The sequence below is a fragment of the Rhea americana genome, unplaced genomic scaffold (genome assembly GCF_003343005.1).
Source record: "Rhea americana isolate MKP2758 unplaced genomic scaffold, rheAme1 scaffold_73, whole genome shotgun sequence".
Classification (NCBI taxonomy): Eukaryota; Metazoa; Chordata; class Aves; order Rheiformes; family Rheidae; genus Rhea; species Rhea americana.
Window position 1 is genome coordinate 8,184 of NW_028186901.1, and position 22,367 is coordinate 30,550.

Consider the following 22,367-nt stretch of genomic DNA (forward strand, 5'->3'; position numbering starts at 1 on the left):
AAAGTGTGTTGGAGTTGTCTGCTTGGTTACTCACCTCTCTTAGGAGGCTGCTTTGGAGTTAATAACCAAATTTCCCTTCCTACTTCTTCAATAAGGTGGCCCACGATGCAAGCCTTGCTTTCCTGGCCTCCAGCTACTGTCTCCAGACCTTTGGTGGTGTGAGGAATCAGACATCTAATTACTCATGCTTGACAAATAAACAGACATTGACAAAAATATGCCCGTTGTTGCCTGTATATCCTAACTTGCTCTCGACCCATGAAGCTTAACTAATCAGGTTAACCTTTAGGAGAGCCGTGCTTTAACCCGGCAACCATTTGCTCTTTGGCTATTTACCATGCTTATGCTTTTAGCATGTTTTATTGCCGTGGTCTAAGAGTGATGAATCTTCTCAGACTGTGAGAGAAGGGTAAGTATTGTTACCTCCACTTTATGAATGGATTAACCACAGTGCAGAGTTCTCTGCCATGATCGAGCGATGTCCCTTGTGACTGTCAGGAGTAGAAACCAGGAGAGCTCTTCCCTTGAAAATCTATAGCTTTTCAAGTATAGGACACAATCTCTTTTTGGAGTTGTTTACTTGTATTCGGAGGATCCTCTTGGAGTGGCTTTTATAGCTTTTCTGAGCAGTTATTTCTTTTGCAGGTGATGTAACAAAATTTGGTCGTGGGGATTCTGCCTCCCCTGCTCCTGCTACCACGCTAGCCCAGCCACAGCAGAACCAGACGCAGACGCACCATACAACTCAGCAGCCCTTCCTCAACCCTACCCTGCCCCCAGGGTACAGCTATACTGGATTACCTTACTATGCTGGTGTGCCAGGCGTACCCAGTGCGTTCCAGTATGGGCCAACCATGTTTGTAAGTATGACAGCCGAAACCATAGTCCTCTCTTTACGCCTCTCTGGTTTTACTCTCTCCAGCCCTGACCGCCTAAATGTTCCCCATTCTGCAAGGGATTTCCGACAAAGCTGTTGTGCAAGCCCGAGAAAATAATCACAGTCCCTCCCTCAAGAAAAGAGGAAATTAAAAAAGCTGGAATTCATGGACTCCTACACAGGCTCATGTAAATAAGACAGCTACAGCTCACTGATTCATAGTGTACCTGAAACCCTGTAGCAGCCTTTGGTAGCTCAAAGGGAAACCCAAAGCTGAGTCAGTTTACTGAGAGTGCTTGGGAAATCCTTTGGAGGAAGGAGGAAACCCCTTAGAGCCACAGAGCAGCGCTGGGAGTCTCTGGAGGAAGAAGGTTACTTGGGAAGAGGTGAAGCTCGAGGCAGAAGAGTAGATGAGTCTATCTTAGGGCCTTGTAGGACTGTGTTTTATGAAACTGCCTCATACAGGACCTTCCAGGTGGTTGTTTTGTTTGATTTGGGGTGGTGAGCACTGTGGTTCATCCCTCTTTGGTTTGTGGGTAAAAACTTGCTGCTTACTGTTGATTTTATATATATATAAAAGAAATCCACAACCTGTTCTGAGATGTGGTTCTGATCAAAGCAAAGGCCATGTAGTGCAGAAAGGAGCAGCTCTAGCAGGAAATCTGTGGCTTGCACAAAGCTGCTCCAGGAAGTTACAGCTGAAAGGGAGAGTGCCACCTCCTGTGTGCAGCGTGGTAGATCCCAGAGCTGCTCCAGTTTTTGCATTTCCCATGTGACTTGCCTTCCCCACTAGATGGCAGCGGGAGCTTGCTTTTCATGTGCCGTTTCCCAGTGAAGAAAGCCTTTTGTTCCCCTTCTTTGTCCAGGTACCTCCAGCATCCGCTAAGCAGCATGGAGTCAATCTGAACACTGCTTCGACTCCTTTCCAGCAAGCGAGTGGCTATGGACAGCATGGATATGGAGCAGGTATGCTTCTCTCCGTGCTGCTCACTTGAGCATCTGCAGAGCTGCTTGCACACCGTAACACGTTGTCTTGTACACACTGGCAGGCTATGATGACTTAACGCAGGGAACGGCAGCTGGAGATTACAGCAAAGGAGGCTACAGTGGGTCATCTCAAGCACAAAACAAATCTGCTGGCACTGGACCTGGGAAAGGTAACACATAAGGCTTGAGGGGATTCTGAGTGGGATTTAGTAGGGCAAACTCCCAGCATTGCCAGTGCTGTGCAGTCAACACAGCAGCCAGCTCTAAACAGAGTCAAAATCCAAGCTGTTTCTCCATCTCCCGTGTACAAAATGCTTTTTTTAATGTCCTAGTGTTCCTTCTAAACCTAATGGCTGAACTTTGCATAAGGATTTGTGTGGCTGACGTGCAGCTTTGTTCACAATTACACATGGGAGAAATGGTGAACTGTTTCCTCTGCCAAATTTTGGGTTTGGTGGATAATAGTGGTCTGGCAGCAGTATCATGTCACTGAACCTTGGGCAGTTAGATACTGCTGCTGAAATGGTCCTCTGCCAAATGATGACAGGATTTTGAGTTCGTTATTAGGCACCTGAGTTAGCTGTGTGTTAGGAGTGAGCAGGGCAGTTCATGCATCTCTAAGCTGTTGTTTCAGCTGCTGTCTGTACACTCCATAACTCATTGCATTGTTTCATGCCTGGAAACATTCTCTTTGTAGCTGCAAAGGCTACAGAATTTATACAGCTTATATGAGAGCTTTATTCTGCACATGCTGGTTAGAGCTGAGAAATGTCTAGTGAACTGCTTAGCACTAACTAGTTCATCCCGGGACTTAAGCAAATACCAAGCATTTGCTGTGCATTTGAAACACCAACTGCACTGGGCAGTACTTAAATCTTCAACCAAGAGTTACTCAAACCGTGGCCTGCAAAGAGGAGCAACCTTCTAGAAAAGGTACAATCTTAGAACAGTACAGAGCCACCAAATCTAGTCCTCTGATTCAGTAGCCAAAGGAACCACTGCTTTTATTCTGATCTAAGTGAAATGACTAGAGCTGGTCTTTATAAGACCAGGAATGAGTGACCAGCTTAAGAGTTGCCTTGCTGGTAAGTGACTGTTTCTGTGTGTATTGTGGCACCAGCTGATCCAGGTGGAAGCCAGCCTGAATCTGTGGCATAATTTAATTCTCTAGGGGCGGAGGAGCATTGCAAACCTCACCCTTCTGCATGATGTGAAAGCACAAAAGTGCAAATGTGTGGCAGATGCTGAGTCTCATTGCTCGACGTGCTACTGGAAAGGTCTTGAATGCTGTAATAGAGCCAAATGTGTTTCTAATCCTAGGGGAAAGCTGGTTTTTCTTGAGCTAAATGAGTGTTCTGTGCAGCCAGCTGCTGCCCAATGAAGTACATTTGAATCCAAGCTGTAATCTATGTGTAGTGGAAATGGATGACTTATTCCAGTGGGCTAGTTTTCTGTTTTGCATTGGGAGTGAGGAATTGAGCCTTTTTTTCTGTTCCTGTGTGGGGTGCTGTAGGTCTGAGAGCATGGAAAACCCAGCAGCTGCAGCCCAGTAGAGCATATGGTGCAGTGGCCAAGGATGAAGGTGCATCCACCAAGGCCTCAGGAGTTGCAAAGAGCAAAGCCAAGCACAGGGTTTGAGTTGGATAGCATTTGGCTTTCTCATTATCAGTCGCTTTTTGTTTTCCAGGTGTTTCTGTGACCTCAAGTAACACAGGTGTGCCTGATATCAGTGGCTCAGTCTATAACAAGACTCAGGTGAGGAACGCTGGACCCTCCTTCCCCCGGCCTGAGGCTAGGCCGATGGCTTCCTGCTCACTGACAACTCAACAAGACTTCACCTATGGCAGATAGGGGCAATTCCCAAGCCTATTTATCCTGTGGGCAGTAGATTTTGGCATTTTTTACACTTGCTCCATTTGCTTTTAGGGAGAAGCCTCCCCTTCCATCCCACTACCCTCACATCAACTCATGATGGAAGCTGCTAGCGTAGACACAGAACTTCCTACGCTATCGCCCCGTGTGTGCTGTGTCCTGGGTGCAAATCAAATGTGATGGCTCCGGCGTTTTTAGTCAGAATAGCCCCACAGCAGCTGAGTGAAGAGGCCCTTTGCTTTTTTCCTGAGAGATCAAGTAGTAGTGCCCACCACTGATATCTGTGTGTCCATATGATGGGTACCAAAACCAGCCTGCTCCACTTGCAGGCATATGGCAGTCTTGTGGTTATTGGCTGTGCATGTGGTTTCCCAGAGAATGCAGAGAGTGCTTTGACAAGCCGTGGCCTGCAGTGGAGTTACACCCGACTGCCATTTCCTGCTACTTTGCAGGATGGGTTCTTCACACTCTTTCTAGTGGGAATCAAGCCCTGTGTTGTATCTGGCTATGATCCATGCTGGTGGGTAGGATACCACCTCTCAGATACACTGCTTGGCACCAGGTGTGAAGCTTTGGCCAGCAGGAACGAAGTTCTTGCTAGAATTTTTTTCTCATGTTCTTGTTGGGCAACCATGACTAGGTTGAGTAATTCCAGCCGGAGCCCCCACAATGTGCAAAGGACTGATTTCAGGCGACTATATCCTCCCATGTCCCACTAAGTGAAAAGAGGTCAAAGAAAAAGGAACATAGTAGCTATGGAAATGAAATAGAAGAATTAAAAAAAGAAAGGAGGAAAAAAAAAAGATTGCAGGCATTAGAGCAGCGTAAAGGGTGAGAACAGGAACTGAAACTAATCTGCTAAAGTGCTCACAGGTATCTGATCCGACTTGGCTTGCTCACAAGGTTGATGAAAGGTTCAAGTGATCTTTGTTCAGGCCACTCTTGTTCTTGTTTGGTCACCGTGGGGCTGCTAACGCAAGTCTCTGACCTCCCCGTTGCCTCCCATGCAGACGTTTGACAAGCAGGGATTCCATGCTGGCACACCACCTCCTTTCAGCCTGCCATCTGCTCTCGGATCTACTGGGCCCTTGAACCCTGGTGCTGCCCCAGGTTATGCTCCAGCCCCTTTTCTCCATATCCTGCCTGCACATCAGCAGCCTCATTCCCAGATGCTGCATCACCATCTTCAGCAAGATGGGCAGGTGAGTCAGCCCCTTCTACCCTTACACAGTGCCTGAATGCAGATTGCTCCTACCCACCTCCAAGGGGTGTGGGAGGGGCGAGCCCAGCTGTGAGGAGGCCCTTCCGATGTGGGGCACAGAATGGAGATGAGCAGTGGGGTCTGAAGCTGAGGAGGCCACTGCCAGTCCTGGCCAGAGCAGGGAGAACAGAGATTTGAACACTTAGAGTATAATTCTGGAACAAAAACCAAGTGTCCCCTTGCAAATTGCATGTCAGCTCCTATTTCTGATTTGGTTTCACTAACCGTTGCATTTCCCTTCCTCTCCATAAGTGTTTCCTGAAAAACAGTATTCTGCTTTAGAGTCCAGAAATAGGAAATGGCTTCTCTCTCTCTCTGAACATTTGATATCTTTGGCTGGTGGGTCGTCTTCGTTAACCTTGAGAAAGCTCTTTGCCAGTCCCCAGTCCTACTGTTCTCCTTCCTTATGTTCCTGTGCCTCTGACAACATTTTACTGTACAGGCTGTTGCACAGAGGAATTGTCTTCTGAAAGAGAGAAATTGTTTTGTTTTGTTTTCCTGAAAACAGCATGATTACCACTCAAGCCTCTCTCGTCTCCACAGCATTGCCACTCTGGGAGTCGGCTGTCTCCCTCTGCAGTAAAGGTGGTGGCAAAATCCACCTAGGAATTTCTAGCGCGGAGTAGGAGCTCTGCAGTGGTTGTATCTGCAGGCTCCTGTGGGCCCTTTCTCGCAGGAGGCAGCCCCTCTCAGTAGCCCCTTTGCACCTTCTTCTGTGTGCTGGGAGATGGCTGCCTTCTTTTCCATGGCTGAGTGGAGCTGCCTACCTTGTCCCAGACAGCGGGGGTGGGATGACACTTCCCTGTTGTCCCCTGTGGTGTCTTTGTGGCCATTTGTCTTGGACTGTGAGACCTGGAGTTGTTGAGGAAAAGCAGAAATCATCCCATGGGAGCTTAGGTGCCTTTGAAGGTGTCAGGGCTGCTTCGGAGTCCCTGGTGGAAGCAGATCTTCTGCTGGTGACGTACTGAATGCAGCGTGACCCTGGGAGCGCTGATATTACGGGTCCTGTGACGTGGTGGCAGCTGATACGAATGTTTACGTCCTTTTTAATTTCTAGGGTGGATCTGGCCAGCGCAATCAACCCAGCACCATGCAGCAAAAGTCTCAGGCTACCAAAACCGCCTACGGCACTTCTCCATACTGGACAAACTAAATCCAAAACCAGGGAGGGGGGAGAGAATGAAAGGAGGAGAGGGAAAATAAAAATTAAAAAAAGCCGAAGCCCATTCCTGGAACTATTAGGAGAAGAAGTAACTGCTCAGCCAAACGTCTGTGCGGGGAGAACTGCAGCCAGCCGCCATCCTGTGTGACTCGCCCGCTTCCTCTTTGAGTTGCTGTTGTATGTAATATATTTATGTATGTATTTGTAAATGTAATAGAGCCTAAATGTGGTTTTCTGCATCTTGCAGCCTGTTTTATTTTCTTTGTAGGGGAACTAATTATTCATTTCCCATCTGCACCAGGGCATCTTTCCTTGTTTTTTTTTTTTTAAGCTCTTTAGGGGCGTTATAACTCTGTCAAAGACAAACTGCGCCATTTCTATTGGAGCTGGAGCCCATTTATTTAATGCAGTTCTAAATTCGGGCAAAGAAGAAAAAGGAGGAGGCCTGGCCCCCAGAAAAGAAGAATCGAGATGTGTCCTGTAGGTTTGATTTCTGCCTCCATCCCCCAATATAGCTGTTACTCTTTAAAAAAAAAAATAAAAAAAAATAAAAAAAGAAAGAAAAAGAAAAAGAAAAAGAAAAAAGAAAAAAAAAAGTGTTTTGTGGGCCTTCCCCTTTCTTTTGTCTCCCCTCTCCCTCCTGCTGGGGAAGACGAACTCCCAGGGGCAGTTTGGTCACTGTGACCCTGAGCTGCAGCTTCACCTTTTTATTTTTCAAATTTTGATTAAAAAGACAGGTTTTTTTTGTTTGTTTGTTTCTCTAGCAAGAGACTTTTGGATGGCTCAGTGTGTCCTGGAACCTCCTTTGCATCATTAGAGGCAAAAACTATGTAGCGGTTTCTTAAATAAAAGTATAAGCTGTGTCTTGTACCTCTTTTTGCCCTGAGCCACTCTGCCCAGGATAGTGAGAGCTACTGGATGGAAACTTCACCTGTCCCTCCCCACTTTTTTTAAAACGAAGGCTGTGGAGGCACCTCCTGGTCCTTCTTGTCCTGCACCAGTGCGGTGAATGTTTTAGGAGTTTCATTTCTTTTTAGCCCTTACTCCACCTAATAAAGATCTGAGCGTATCACTGGTGTTTGTCTGCATTTTCAAAGGCTCCAGGAGCAGTTTTGCTTTTACAGCCTTTTCCTTTTCTGCTCCTGCAATGAAAGCAAGTAAAGCTTGGCCACCTCTGCCTGGGAGAGTAAAATCAGTAGTTGGGCCTGCAGGGSACATGGAGTGACACAGGTGAGTGCGCTTTGGTGCTGAGAGCTCGGTGTCCCTGGGCCAGGTGGTGTCAGCACATCGAGCTGTGTGCAGAGGAGATGGGGGAGGTCCTACCACGCTGGGCTGGGGCAGGGGGGGCAACCTGACTTCGGCTGGAAGCAGCAGGTACCTGACTAACTTTGTCCCTGTAGTCTGTCGTAGCCCCTGCAAGAGCAGCCAGGATAGTTATGGAGGGGGCGCAGTGACAGCACCAACCAGCTGCTCCTGCTGCTGAGGCAGAGCTGCAGCACAAGCACCAAGAGGAAGAAGGTCTGTAGTGAGGACACTGAAGGAGGGCTTCTGCCCCAGGCTCCTTCTGGCTGAGGCTGTAGCTGTTCATCACAGCTGAGGACATGGGTGAAGCTGTACTTGACTGAGCAGAGCACAGGGGAGGAGCTGCTCTGATCCCAGCCCAGTGCTGACCCTGCAGGCAGGCCCAGAGCAGCTGGGGAAGCCTCTTCAGCACTGACCCCATGATGATCTCCTTGCCTAGCAGCTCTGATCCTGCAGGGCTTGCTTACATCAAGGGTACGTAGTTTACCTGCAATCAGCACTACTGTGCTACAGGAGGAGCTTTCATAGCTGCCCCTGTGGAAGTGCTATGCTTTGGGAAAAAAAGAAAAAAAACAAACCTCCTTTGCTTTTAGAGTCTTATTTATAAAAGCAACACTTGTGGCCCACAGGAGAGGTTGCACAATCCATGCACATACCCTCACTGTCACCTCTGACCATGGCAGTACTGCAAGGCACTTTCTTGCCAGCCTTCCACCAGTGTAGCTACGGAGCAGGAAATGTCCACACAGCACAGCATCGAGCTCTTAGCAGGGCAGGAACAGCCACAGCTTGGCTAAATCCCAGCCTCAAGAGGCCTGGCTTTGCCTTACACCTTACCCTGGAGGTCAGGGTACTTCTGAGTATGTCCTAGGGAGAAAGAGCATGTTTGTTTCCTCCTCTGCTATGGCAAGGAGCAGCAGTAATGGGTAGCAGCACAGGTTGTGGTAAGCCAAGCTCAGGCATGTCCATGAAGGATGGCTTTAACATAGCAAGTTGAAACACACACGCACACACGCTGCCAGTGCTCTGCAACAGCACTCGTGCTGTGGTGTTGCAGAGCAAGTGCAGGGACTGCCAATCTCCTGGGCAGGGACTTCCCAGGTGCAGCATTTTCTCATGGGCCCCAGGTGTAAAAGCTGCCCTCAGCATTAGCAGCAAGGGCACTGCTTTAACTGCTGCATGTATGGCAGGACTGCCAAGACCCAAAGCAGCTGCTCCAGCTGAACGCTGGAGCCGTCCTCTTCCACAACACACCCAAGCAAGTGCAACTGAAAGGCTGCTGTGGGCTGCCCCTCATGTCCCAAATTCACTGGGGCCACCCAGTGGTGGCTGCTGCTACCTCCAGGCAGCAGTACTTTCACTTCAAGCAGAAAGTGACTTCACCACCACTGTGTGTTGCACAACCCTCAACCAGCTCTGGTCCTTTCCATTACAGGCCAGACTAAACACGGTGTTTCCCCTTTTCCGGTCTGTTTCTTCAGGCTTCTTTTGCAGCTTTGCCTGCTCCTCTGGAGGCACCAGCCATGGTTCCATGTTGGAGCCAGTGCTTCAGAGTGGCTCAGCAACATTAAAAGAAAGGGCCAAATGCTCAGGCAGCACTAACCAAAGGGTGGACTAGCGGGTGCAGGTTGTGCTGTAGTGTTTATCTTGTCTTTACCACTAACACTTCATGCTGAATGAGGGAAACCTCTGCTGCAAGCTAAGGATCAGGCACCAGTGCTGCTGGTCCCCAGGCAGCTGCAGACAACTCTTTCTTACTCAGTTCTGAGGAAACTGAGATGTTCACTGCTCAGTTCCCTTCCTCTGGTAGTCTGAGGCCTCAAAGAATTTTTTTCTCTGAAATGCAGTAGCCTTTCATACAGCAGCTCTCAAGCATGGCTGCTCGTGCAGCCAACAAGCTTAACGCAGCAGTAGCCGCATCGCTAACTCTGCCAAGCGCAGTGCATGCAGCTTGCACACACCAGGCCTTGCTCCTGCTAATTTTAGCCTAACTGCAGCCTTCACTCACTGCAGAAAACCCTCCTCACATAKCCAGCTTGCAGGGAACAGCATGGCAGCAGAAGGTGGGTTTCCTTGTAGCATTGAAAAAGCAGCTACATCCTAGATTCATCCTCCAAAAGATGCCAATGCAAGCTCAGACCCCCCCCCACACACACACACACCTTCTATACAAGGCCTCCAGCACTGTCCTTAAGGACAAGAGCCTTACTGAAGGCTCTTACTGCAGCCTAACACCACACGCTGCTTGGGGCCCAACAGCAAAGATCCGAGTCCTGCCACTGGGTCAGCAACAACATAGCGAAACATGAGGGAGGTCAAACCTCCCAACGGCTTTGGTGCCTGCTCCCCCAGGGGACACTTCAGAAGACTATGCAGCACAGCAAGGAGCTCCCAGCCTTTCACAGAGGTGCTGCTCTAAGGCAGTTTGTTCTTTATTCTAGTGGAGAACAAGGCAACTTTGAAAAACCAGCTTTATTTTTCCCATAACCTTTTATATAGCTATATATGCAATGATACTGGAGACGCTCTGAAAGCTCAGTATGCAGAACTTGCTTCTAAATAGCTGCTATTCAAAGCTTTAAATAACCAACCCATGCAAATAAAACAGCTCAATTAACAGGGAAGTAACAATACAGGGCTATTTTCATTTCACATTTTTATTAGTAGACAGATGTGCAGAAAAGACAAAATATAACTACTGAAGGGGAAGACAACACAAAAATGCATCAGTTAATTCTTTCTGGTAAATTATACTGAAGAAAAAAAAACATCTGGGAGKTCAGCTAAGAAAACTACTAGGAAATCTAGTGTACCCTGCTGGTTTCAGAATGGTTGAAAACTGCATTTGAATGGGGTTAGCAAATGTAAACGCTAATATTGGTTGAGACAGGAGAAAGAGGATAAGAAACCAGAATACTCAGATTAGGTAAACACTTTTCCTCAATTTCTTAAATATTATGCTTCAAAAAAAACTCATACTTCAGCTTGTATCTCAAAAAAAGGAAACCAGCAAGTCAACAAGCAAGGACACTGAAAGGGACAGTGGGGAAATTAGTCTGGTTAATGCAGGAGCTCTCAAAATAGGGTTTTTTTTGTTTTGTTTTGTTTTTTTTTAAACCTTTTAAAAAAAGGCTAACAGAAGAGTCATGATAATGCATCTTACAACAYCAAGCTTGAAAATACAAGTCACTGGAGAGTATACAGTGAAGACGGTCAAAAGTACACGGGAAATCCTGAAAGATGCAGTATCCTCATTTCAAACCAAGTCATCAGCAGCACAGTCAGTATTGCAACACTCTGCTCATTCCCTTCCCTCCACCCCAACCGCAAAAAGCTGTAGGTTGGTTTCCCTGCAAGAAGCAAGCTGCCCAAGATCCAGGAGTTACTGGCCCAAGAGCAGCCCTGCAGCGAGGAGTCTCAGGGATAGGCCTGGCTCTTGCCCTCTGACCACATCCCACACATCGCCGCTTGCTGAAGCCAGTGCGCCCTGTGTGGGGCTGGGCTGGAGCTGCTGGCCTGGCAGGGCCCGTGCTGTCCCCACAGGGGCTAGCGAGATGCACTTGAGCCCCAGCTGCTGGCTCTGGAAAAAAGTGCTAGAGGCYAAGTCACTCCTTCCTGGAAGGATCAGGAGGACAAGCAAAACCAAGAGGGGCCATATGAAAGCTGCACACACCAGACGGTTCAGGAGCGGCCCAGCTAGCTCCAGAAGTGACATGCAAGCAGGAGAGCAGACCCCCTCAGGAAGCACTAAGGGACAAGACACCACCATTTAGGCTGCCTTCATTCCACATCACACAGCAGGACATACCTCACAGGCACGCCGTGAGGCAAAATGAGCAGGGCCCACCAGCAAGGCGGCCACAGCGCTTCACTCGGCAGCCATTTCTGCTGCAGCAAGTCCCAGCTCCAGCAAACACATCTGCCTCGCTCACTTCAGCATATGGATCTGAACACTAAAAAAGCATCACCAACCCCACTCTGCTCCCCGAGGGCGGGCTGTCCCCTCCTCTCCCTGAGGGCACTGTGCAGAGCTGAGAGCTTGCACACTCACAGCCTGCTCACTGCCCCAGGGACACTTCTGCAGGCCAACAGGCACGAACAACCAGGATACCCACCCCAATCACACAAAGTTTGCTCCCACCAAAGCACCACTTTGGGGACCACAGCTGGTGACGTACCATTGAAAACCCTGAGATAAGAAGGGAGGCATAGCCAAATGTCTGAGCCAGCAGCTCTTACCCAGGTAACATCCTCTGCACCTGTGGGAGTGGAGGTACTTGCCCAGGTAGGGACAGCACCTAGGAGCTGACACTTTAATCTAACTAGGAGTTCCTGGAAATGCCAGGGCTCAGCACACTAAGGCAGGACCGGCTGCTGATCAAGGTATCATCCTAAAGGTGAATTCAGGTCACTGCATCACAGCCAAATGAGCACACTGCAAAGGGTTTAAGGTGCTGAGGGACTGAGTAATCAGGTTCTGCAGAAAAGAGCATGCAGGATCCCCCTTCCCCAAGAGGGAAGGGGAACTAAGTTTTGCTAAGAGCTCCCAGGAACATGCAGGAGGCCAAGCTCGGTGCACTGGCTGAAGCACACTGCTAAATAGCCTGTCAAACCCTACCACCGACCTCTTCCAGTCTTAGATCTTCAACCTGTGGGGCTGCAAGACCTCTTTTTCCAGCGCCCTAGCCAGCCTGTGGCAGGACAGCCCGGCACACACCTCTCTGCCCCATGCCATGAACACAGCTGCAATGCAACCACAGCGCCTGTGGCAGGGAGAACAGCTCTGGAGCAGGCACTGTCAAAAGGAGTTTTGACTCCTACCTACCCCTGGAGCCCACGAGCAGCACAGCTAGAGCAGAACTGTGTTTGCCACCTCATGAGCTATGTGCACAGCAGAAAAGGCTCAGGCAGGCACTGGATTTGAGCTGCAGGAAGCAAGGGCTGCTAGCGAGCATTGAGGCAGGAGGCTGGAGCACCTAACAGTCTCTCCCCACTTCCAAAGCCAAGGTCAGGATGAACGCTGGCCAAAACAGCCTGCCGTTGCCCCTCAGGAGGCCCACGTGGCAGCAGAAAGCATGTCTCTCCTCCCTTTGGAGAGGGGCAGCTGGCAGCGGACATTGGCAGCACTGCAAAACTGAACAGTACTTTTTCCAACCCCAACCTAGTCTGAAAAAGAAAAATAAAACAAAATAAATAGCAACCCAGGGCTCAGTTGTACAGACGTGAAGTGTTAAGTGTTTATTTTAGGGTTCATAGAACAAGCCTTTTTCAGAGACAAAGCTGATTGTGCCCTCTGAGGCTCCAAGGGCCAGCTATTTCCTAACTTGAGCAGGCTGAAAAGGAATACTGTACCTTTCAGTAACATCCCATCAAGCTCAACACACAGTAGCTTTACACTCTCCGCCCCACACCTTAAAAAGGAAAAGCCACCACCACAAGGCTAAACGAATGTACACACGCTATTATTGTAAATGGAGCAGCTAAACCTTGGCAATTTGCTTTGTGTGGATTTTTCTTCCCAGTAAATGCAGCACTTGAGCTCCCAAAAACCCAGCTTCCAATGGGTTTGTTCCAGCTTTAAATACATTAAACATCTCAATGCAAGACTGTATTTAATTCAAAAATCTAAACGCGAGCAAACCTGTTTCGCTGTGAGCGTTTCGTAGAGAAGTGAAAAGGGGAGTTTCTTTTTTAAAAAGAAATCATAATACAGTGATGAAAGGGTTAAGAATGCAAGAATTCAGACATTCTGTGGAGGGTCTCTAAGAGGTCCATAAAAAAGGAGCAAACAGATCCATACAACAGGAGACAGCAGGAGACAAAAGTTTGTTGATCCCCCCCCCACACACTTTTTTGCTGGACTGCTGCTAGGTTACCGCTGCTCCCTTCTGGCCTGAGTCGGCAGGGCAGTACAGGGGCATAGAGGGAGCAGGTCACGACTCCTCATTGCCAGAATCATCGTCATCATAACAGTCGGCATCTTCCTCCTCCTCGTCTTCATCATCAATGTCGTCATCGTACAAGTCGTCGTAAAGCAAATCCGAACTGTTGTCATTGGAAGGCACTTTAGTTTTGATGCAGTACTCTGCCAGCGTGGTGGGGACCTTCACGCCATCCTTCTCTGCCTCAGCTTTAGTAGCCAAAACCTGTTTCCTAGGGGAAGGAGGACAGAGCAAACATGACCAGGGCTGCGTGCCAGCTGCAGCACAGATCAACTCTCCAACTCCCTGTACTCACAGCAATCCCTCAACACCCCCAAACACTGCTGGCAGCTCAGAGTCAGGACAGTTACTTCACTGCTAATGCTTGGCTGAAGCATCACAAACAGTACTGTAAACAGATTTAGTTCCCATAGCCCTGGTCCTGGGAGTACTCCAAGTTTGTTTGCAGCATGCACAGTCTGCAACACATGAAATCATTTATTCTGCAGGGTTTTGTATTAGAGATCTATCAGAGCTCAAAGCGAGTTTCACTACATTAGCTGCCTTGCCATGGAAGGGGTGTTCAGGGGTTTCCCAAGTCATCTTGGGTGGCTTTGGAGATGCTATACACACCCTTCTCCACCACTGATGACTCTATCCCAGTATGCACACAATTGAGCTCTCCACCAGCATTTGGCACCCCTCTGCTCCCCCAGGAGAGGGCATGGGTTACAGCTGTGTCCCAGGGTGCAGCCAGAGCTGTCTGGGGGTTGGCAGGATACAAGTTTCCTGTTGCTTCAGGACAGAGGCTCTGACTGGTGCCTCCAGGCAGTACCTCTGTCATGAACTGTTGATCACGTGTCCTTGTTTCCCAGCAGTGAAGGAGCAGATGGCAGCCTGTCCCTTCACCCTCCCCTCCTGTTGCCTGCTCTTCAGGAACAGTCTGCGATACCCTGGTTATGCAATAAATCCAGCTCCACCGAAGCCAATGCAGCTTGAGGGGACTAAGATAATCTCCCAATGAGGCTCCTTGCACAGCTCAGGCCAGAGACTGACAACCGTGCTTAGCTCCAGCAACAGGTATTCTGCACACCCAACAGCTGCGCCAGTGCAGATGTGGTCTGCAGTAAGGGTCGATCATTTGTGTTCCCACAGCCACAGCCACACTGGCTAAAGTTTCATTGCTTTCCAACAGTACCTGTTTTATCAACATCAATTTCTGAGCAAAGGACAGTCAAGACTGAACAATGCTTTAAGCTAATCAAACCCAGCTTCACAATGCTTGACAAATCCTGCTGCTATTCCTTCAAATTGAAGGGACAAGATTACAATTCATGAGTGCATTAAGCACAGAATTAGTGGGATGTAGTCAGTTTGAATCACATCCCAGCAAAGCAGACAGTGCTCAAAGGCAAGTAGTGATTTCGACTGGGATTTACTAGCAGCCAGTAGACTTTGCAGAGCATCGTGCCAGATCAGGCTGAAAAGACCAATTTGAATACAGATGAGCTTTGTCCTTCTGTTCTAGAAGTTTGTGCCACCTCTGTGCTGAAAAAACCTACTGGGATCAGAAACCAGGACTTGGAGTAGGATTGCAAAACTGAATTTGCTGAAACCAAATTCTCACTGTGGCTGCTTTTTGGAAATTCTGGAAGTAGCCCGTTTTGCAGAATTGAAAGCAGGGCACTGGTAGCCTCACACATGACAAAACTTACCTAATGATTTCAGCATACTCCTTGTCTTTTCCTTTGCTGTCCCTCCATTTCCTGAACATGACTGATGCATCCACGTTGGCAGGAGAGAACGTGTTGGGCTCATTAAGCAAAGAGATTACACTCAGTAAGATAGTCCTAGAAAAGGTAACCACAACAGCAGAATCAGGGCTAACCATTCACAGATTCTGGGCACCAATTAATCCTTTAGGTGATACATCAGAAACTTGTTTAAGGCCAAAATTTAAGCTAAGGATAACTGAACCAATAGCTGAAATGAGAGCAGCTATTTATACTGATGGTCAGGCACTGAAGCTCACAGGGAAGGTGACATGATACAAACTGTCAAGGATCTAATTTTACTACAGACAGAATAGCAATGCACTTCAGAGCACACCAGAAAGCTCTTTCCTCTTGGACAAGCTAAAAGATTTTTGTTGTCAGAGCACCTCTGCAGACCTGACTGAAAGATACTTTTGGTTTGAAAGTGCCTTTGCACAGATTAAGAACCGCAATTCAGAAAGTCATCCAGCTGCCATGGCCAAGTGTTCCCACCAGACCAAAATTCAGTGGCCATTCCTTTGTTATCTGACCCAAAAGCTCAAATTCTAGCCAGCTAGAAGATAGGAGAGGGAGGAAAACACACCAGCAGAAAGAGGACACAAAGCCAGGTGTACTTCTGTACCTGGCCTATCACTCCTATCCATGTGCTTGGGATGAGGGGTGGCAGGCAAAGCTCAGATGAGTCCAGAATTTAACTGGCCCATGCTACCTGTGGATAGTACAGGGCTGAGAACATGCTTGGTGAGGCTGTTCCTCAGGACTCTCAGCTTCCCAGTAAGAAGCCAGGCTGTCTGTCTACCCCAGCACAGCAAGGGGGACCACTCAGGCCTCAGGCCCTCAAATCAGCCTGCACTGCCTTCTCTGCTTGACTGTTAGGAGTCTGGTACTGTGGCTAGTTATCAGCTCTCCTCAGACCTTGGCCTGTGCACCTTTAAGTACACTGCAGCAGCATGTGAACATGGCAATGGGAAGACAATACAAATGTTTTTCAATACCCAGGCAAACCACCAAGGGCCCAGCAGGATTTGGCTGCTGGTACTCAGCAAAACCAGCATGAGCCAGTCACGTAACCCCCAGCAGACAGACAACTTTCCTGGATTTCTAGCAATAGCATGGAGCTAGCTGTGCTCCTCTATAGGTGTTTACGGAGGGCAAACAACACTTACCTTAGCCAGAACCTTTTCCTGCTTTTCCTACAACCCTCTGAATTTCAGAGCTTTTCGTGCTCACATGTTGCCATGAGAGGCAAAAGCACAAAACTCAAGAGCAGGCCATATTTGGCAGCTCCACACACCCAGTCACTCGGCTGTAGCCACCATGACAATAGCTTCATATCCTGAGGGCATTCCATTGTCAAAAGCTTTAGAAGTTAAGTGTAAGGAAAGAACATAGAAAAAGAGGTCTTGAAATACAGCAGTACATAGAAACTTCTCTGCAAAACTTGACTATTAAAGATGACTACAGTCTCAACTGTGCTTGCATTGATTTAAAAATGCATGCAGAGTAGTATGTGCTAAGTACGTCTAACATATCTGGGATACAATTCCAGGATATGCTTTGTCACTTCAATGGTTAGTTTCTTGAAAATTTTTGAAATAAAATGCTTATGTCCAGACTGTTCAGCACAGCTATCAGGACAGTCTTGTAGAGTTTATTTTCCAAATGTCATAGTTCAGTAAGAAAGGAGAATGATAGCTCCAGAGAAGGTTGTCTGGTCAGACTGGAGTGATGGACAGAAGAAAGATTCTCTTTCGCTTCATCCATCTCAGGATTTTTTTTTTTTTTTTAAAAAAAAGCATCTGATTCTTAACAAACATGCTATAAAACCAGTATATTAGCTCCAGCAGTATTACAGCAGTTTCAATGCAGAGCAGGGACAACCTAGGGAAGGCCTAAGGCAGGAGTCAGTATCAAAGTTTAGCATCTACTCTACCACACTTCCATCAGTGGAGCRAGGACAGGCCTATTTACACTTTGGTGCCCCAGATTTCAAAGTCAAAGTCATTTAAATATGCCACCAAGGTAACTGGCTATTAGAGGTGAGGCCCTCTGCACAGTTCATTCATGGAACTGGTTTGCCACATTAGTCAGGATTGTTGATATCCCAAGAATTGGACCCCTCACTGATTCAAACCCTGCTTTTGTGGGTGGGTAGATGAGGTACTTCAGCAGAAGAAAGATCACAGTACATGGAATCCAACAGGCCAAAAACCACAGAAGAGCCTGACTGAAAACATCTTCAGCACTGGACACTAACCGCAGTGACTGGCAACAGACTGACCTGTACAATATTCTTAGGGATCTGTTTCTCACTTAGGCTAGATTCATGAAAGTTGTCTGGATGAAGAGTGAGGATTTCAAGCCTCCCTTCTGTTTTCTCACCTTCATCCCTCCCCATTCTGGGAAGCAATTACCCTATAAGTTTCACCCTATCAACCACCATGCTATTTTGCTTTAAATATTTAGACAGTGCTGTTGTCTTCATCAGAACTAGTCACTCTAGATCCCTCAGTGAAGAGAAACCAACAGGCTCAAGGAATCAGACCTGTTCAGAGCCCGTTTCTCTCCACATGTCAACAGAAAAGCACAACAAACTCGAGATGGATGAACGTCATCTAAACCAAAATAGACATTTAGGTAGACTGAAGTTTAAGGGCTCTCAACCTGTTATATCTTGTTGAAAAGAACGTTGTTCTAGCTTTAACCCACACTGACTTTTCATAGCCATCTCCAGTACATCTACACTGTAAGCGTAGATTTGGCCTAGCACATTTTTACTCTCCAAAGTGAAGGGACTTGGCTTAGGACTACACCAATAGTAATATTTGATCTGGACAGCGCTCTGCAACCAGTTCAGTGCACTAAGTCTGTCAAAAAGCCAACAAAAAGTGGGCATCCTCAGGAAGCATCACTTGGCTCCACAAAGTGTCTCAAGTATTGTGCGCAGTTCTGCCCTGTCCACCTTTTAAGAACATAGTGAAACCAATGAAGATAAAGGCATATAAAACTATTGAAGAACTTCAACTCCTAAGCTCTGCCACCACTTTCTCAGCTTTATTGGACTCATGACACAGAAGAGGAAAAACAGTGTTCTCTGCTACACAGATCATAGCTGCAGGCCTTGACATCTTGCTGGCTGTTAGTGACATTTACTTATTCCCAACTTCTCTTTACAAAAGAAAAGATGAGTATGTTCAATACCTTTTAACGGTAGAAAAGCAGTTGATCTCAAAGTTGAAGAATGGTTCCTGCTCCCCAACATCTATACCATAATAATCTACAGTAAACTGTCAACTAATAGCCAGCAGGGATTACAAAATTATGCAGCTGAAGAACACTCCTAGGTTATGCATGTAGCTCACAACAGATGACTGTGCTCCACTCAAGTATCTTCCAGTCCTGCTGCCTCCTATCTGATAAACTCCGGAGCCTTSAGCCAGACAGGACCCTAACAGGGAACCTTTCAGTATTGCACTTGGCCCAAACGATGTTGCTGGTAGTGGGCTAACAGTTAAGTACAAGTTTTATCTGTGCCTGCTGATATACGAGGAATGTTTTCGCCCCCTAAAATGTCACTCAAACCTAAAATATTCCATGAGAGTAAGTGCCAAAGAATGCACCAAAGTAAGGAAAAGCAGAAACAGGAGAAGAAAAATCAGCAAGAGAAACTTCAAGCTTTCAGGGTTCTATACAATGAACTACTTAAATGCTTACATGATCTAAACAATCTATATTCTAAGCTGTTTCATAACTGTGAATGCAAGCTTGCCAGCAAGTCCTAACAGCTGGAGCAAATTATGTCAAATGTAACAAAACCAGTTTAATCGCCATGTGAGCAGTGAGACAGATGAACACAGCTCAGCAATATAAGCTTTAAAATTGCATTTGAGTTTTTTTGGATTTTGTTGTTTTGTTTTAAATCTGACTATAACTTTTTAGAGGCTGCTTTATAATCCCTTGCACTTGAGACAGATTGATTGGAAAATGATGCCCTTCAGTGTTTAATGCAAGACTCTCTACTCTTCAGAACTTCATGCAACCAAGATGCATCATTTCTTGAGCCTTTAACCTTGAAATGGTGCACTCCAGCAGAGGATATCAGTTGTTATAATTTGCTGACTGTTACCTTTTCTAGTTTCCTGCCACATTAGTTCTGGCTCAGCACTTTGTAGTGTGTATTACAGTCCTGTTCCAAGGGTTAAGAAACCAATAAATCCCCCTTGCTAGATCTCTGCTTGACAAAGGCTCTTTTCAAATGGGGGTTATCAAACTAAATGAAATAGAAGCAGAATCAAGCTATCAGACAACCCTTTTCAGATCCTTCTTATGGGCTGATTCCTAACTTGATTTACCAATTAATAGGAGTTTAGAGTTGGGGACCACCACCTAATAAATCACTCTGAAAAGTAGTAGAATTCTCATGTAACAATCAAAAAATCTGAAGTAGAGGCAACAGGACAATACTTTACTCCAACATTTTTCCCTACTATGTCATTATTCCTGCTGCACATGTCAGTGATTTGCTGCTTGATACTACTTTCATCAGTTCTTTATTAGAGGAATCTTGCAATGGAAATGAAAATCATAGTTAAGACATTTCAGAGAAACAGGTTAATCTTGAATGCCCTTGCCAAAAACAGAAGCAATCACAAGATACCAATGAAAGAAAACTACCTAACTGTTTAAGATACCAAATTGCATGGTAAAAAACAGATAAAAGTATTGGAAGGCAGTATTAAGTAGGATTATGTAAAATGTTATTCTTACTGGGCCTGAATACTCAAAAATGTTCTTTCCACTAATCCTATCTTAGAGGAGTTTGATTAAGTGTAAGATAACATGGACTGAAAAAGACTACAACATTTGAAGTAATTTGCTTCAAGAACACAAAAAACTGCAAATGTGACAGAATACTGCACGGTTAGCCCGGCCTCAGGACACACAGTACTCCTGTGTCTAAAGAGGCAACTGAGACAGTCTGGGCTCTACTTGACTCAAGCCCTAAAGACCTCTAAAGTCTTAAATTTCCTTCTGCATCTTCCTCCACCATAGGCTTTATTCTAGGAAGGACAGAGATGACAGGCCTTGTGTGTTATGCATCACCAGTTTCACGCTTTTACCTGACATTTTGGGTAGGATTCCACCTCTCAGATGGCAGCTCTCCACTTTGTGGGTCATCTACAGGTGGGTGAAGAATTGAAATACATACATCTCCATTCTGCAAGATAAAAAAAATGAAAGTTGAATATAGGCTTGCTTGAGGTAAGGTCTGATGACTGACTTCTACTACTTTGGCTATGTTCTGGGCAAGTTAAAGGTGTGCATGGGGAAGCCCCCAAATATAAGCAAACATACAGAAGAGCTGGAAACAGTTCTCAGTTCTTCCTAGGTCTGTTGTATTTACAGGCTCAAAAGCTTCCSTTTCCTAAGAGCAGGACTGGTCTGCAAATGGGTACAAAATAATCCCAGTTCAAGAGACTTAAAGAACGTAACAAAGTAAACAAAAAGAGTAAAAGTTGCAGAGTTACATTGGTCTCCACCACAACCATAGAAGAGCTATAGTCACACCAGACCTGAGGCAGGGTTAATCCCCCCCCTCCAGTGGTTACTGGGTTAGCTACAGGAATCTTTAAATCCAAGGGTTTAGCACTCTACGCTAGCCAAGCTCTCAAAGCAATACTTCTCCTGGGACACAAGAAGGTTGAACAGATGGTGAGGGGCAGGCTTAAGCCACTCCCCCTTCAGACACAGTTGTTCTAAATATCAAGTGAAAAAGAGATGCTCTCTGAGGGTTTCACTAAAAATTCATTCCAGCATGCAAGAGGAAGAATATTTTGGCAGCATATGGAAGCCATACAGCTACATAAGCCTCAATCTGTGTCTTACTTACCAGTGTTACAGCCTGAATATAGATTTAAAGCTTCATAATGCCTTCCATTTATAAACACTTCAAAAAGCCTGTAACACCAATTCTCTATCAGTTACAGCACTCTGGGTGCAACTACTGCGTAGGAGTACTGTGGCAGTATTCCTCATGGCCAGTACCTTCCACTGAAGCTGACTCCAGTGACTCCTGAGATGCCAATGCCTTACTGCAGGATGGGCAAAGGTGCAGATGAGGTCCAAGGCCAGCTAACAGATGTTGTCCTCATCAGCTTCAGCTGATGGGCATCTCTCATGTTGTCCCTTGCCACCCTGATGTAAGGTAAAGGTCGATCACAGAAATAGGAGAGACTTCAGATCAGTTTTGTCCAACACTATGAACCAGCAACACCCAAAGGACCAGGTTCCACATATGTCCTGAGGACTCTCCAGTGCTACCCACGGAAGCTGGGGTAAAAAACAGTGCTGCTTACAGCAGTATTATCCATGCCTTTGAGCCTGAGTCAGTGATCACAGCTACAGGTAACAACAACTTGCCTGAAGAGCCTCCCCAATACTCACCATTATTAATGGTGACATTGGTTTTATAGTCAGCTGCAATCCTGCTTCAATGATGAAGGCTTGTGATCAGCATCCAGAATTCAGCTGCTTACTACCCCTTCCAGGTATGCTAATCTAGTATAGAAGTTCCTAGTATAAAAGTAGCACCTGGAAGTGCTGAATACCCAAGCATACATCTATGCTGTTGGAACTGCATAGTTTCCTTTTCAGGGCCTCAGAAGTCTTGTCCAATCTGTAAATCTTAATATTAATATCACTTTAAAGTGAAACTAAGCTTACCAATGTGGTCTATTCTGATTTTATTCCCAATTTCCCTTAGCTTAKTTTCTTCTCTAGACATCTCCTGGGACAATGCAGCACTGCTGACCAGGAGAAAGCACCCTAACACTGAGGGGAAGTTCCTCATGCTATCGAGTAAGCAGAATGTGGGCTAACAGATATTTTGCAACATGAAAAACAAAGAAAGCAAGGAAGTAAAATGTTTTCCTCTCGAAATCATGTTAGGTGCTTTGGAATTCAAATAGGGCAGCACTGCACAACAGAGTTTGGAAGAGCAAGAGTGCCATGTGACCTGGAAGATCAACATGGATTTTTTAGGCATTAGTATAGTCAAGACAGCCATTGTCTGCACATTTTTGAAAGGCATAAACAAGGAAGATGGTATACTCATCTGCAGAAGGAATAAACAAAGCAGATGAAATACACTCCTGTTAGGACAGAGAAATGGAAGGCCTTGTTACCTCGTTAAAATAAAACCTAGCATTAA

At 46.5% G+C, this 22,367-nt stretch overlaps 2 protein-coding genes across 3 annotated transcripts in view; one reads left to right on the forward strand and one right to left on the reverse strand.

Annotated features, from left to right (window-relative positions):
- LOC146586023 (ubiquitin-associated protein 2-like) overlaps window positions 1–6,235 on the forward strand; it is a 7,208-nt gene extending 973 nt beyond the window's left edge. The window contains exons 2-7 of one of the 2 annotated variants that reach the window (XM_085321939.1): window positions 646–860; window positions 1,744–1,843; window positions 1,927–2,034; window positions 3,552–3,619; window positions 4,747–4,938; window positions 6,055–6,235. In XM_085321939.1, coding sequence (XP_085178065.1) covers window positions 646–860; window positions 1,744–1,843; window positions 1,927–2,034; window positions 3,552–3,619; window positions 4,747–4,938; window positions 6,055–6,150 — 779 coding nt within the window. In that variant the 3' untranslated portion in view covers window positions 6,151–6,235. The remainder of the gene's footprint in view (window positions 1–645; window positions 861–1,743; window positions 1,844–1,926; window positions 2,035–3,551; window positions 3,620–4,746; window positions 4,939–6,054) is intronic. The other variant, XM_085321940.1, reaches the window with a different exon arrangement.
- Window positions 6,236–12,669: 6,434 nt separating this feature from the next.
- Window positions 12,670–22,367, reverse strand: part of UBE2R2 (ubiquitin conjugating enzyme E2 R2) — a 51,805-nt gene continuing 42,107 nt past the window's right edge. The window contains exons 3-5 of the mRNA XM_085321925.1: window positions 20,278–20,375; window positions 15,098–15,232; window positions 12,670–13,614 (exon numbers count right to left, since the gene is read on the reverse strand). Coding sequence (XP_085178051.1) covers window positions 13,395–13,614; window positions 15,098–15,232; window positions 20,278–20,375 — 453 coding nt within the window. The 3' untranslated portion in view covers window positions 12,670–13,394. The remainder of the gene's footprint in view (window positions 13,615–15,097; window positions 15,233–20,277; window positions 20,376–22,367) is intronic.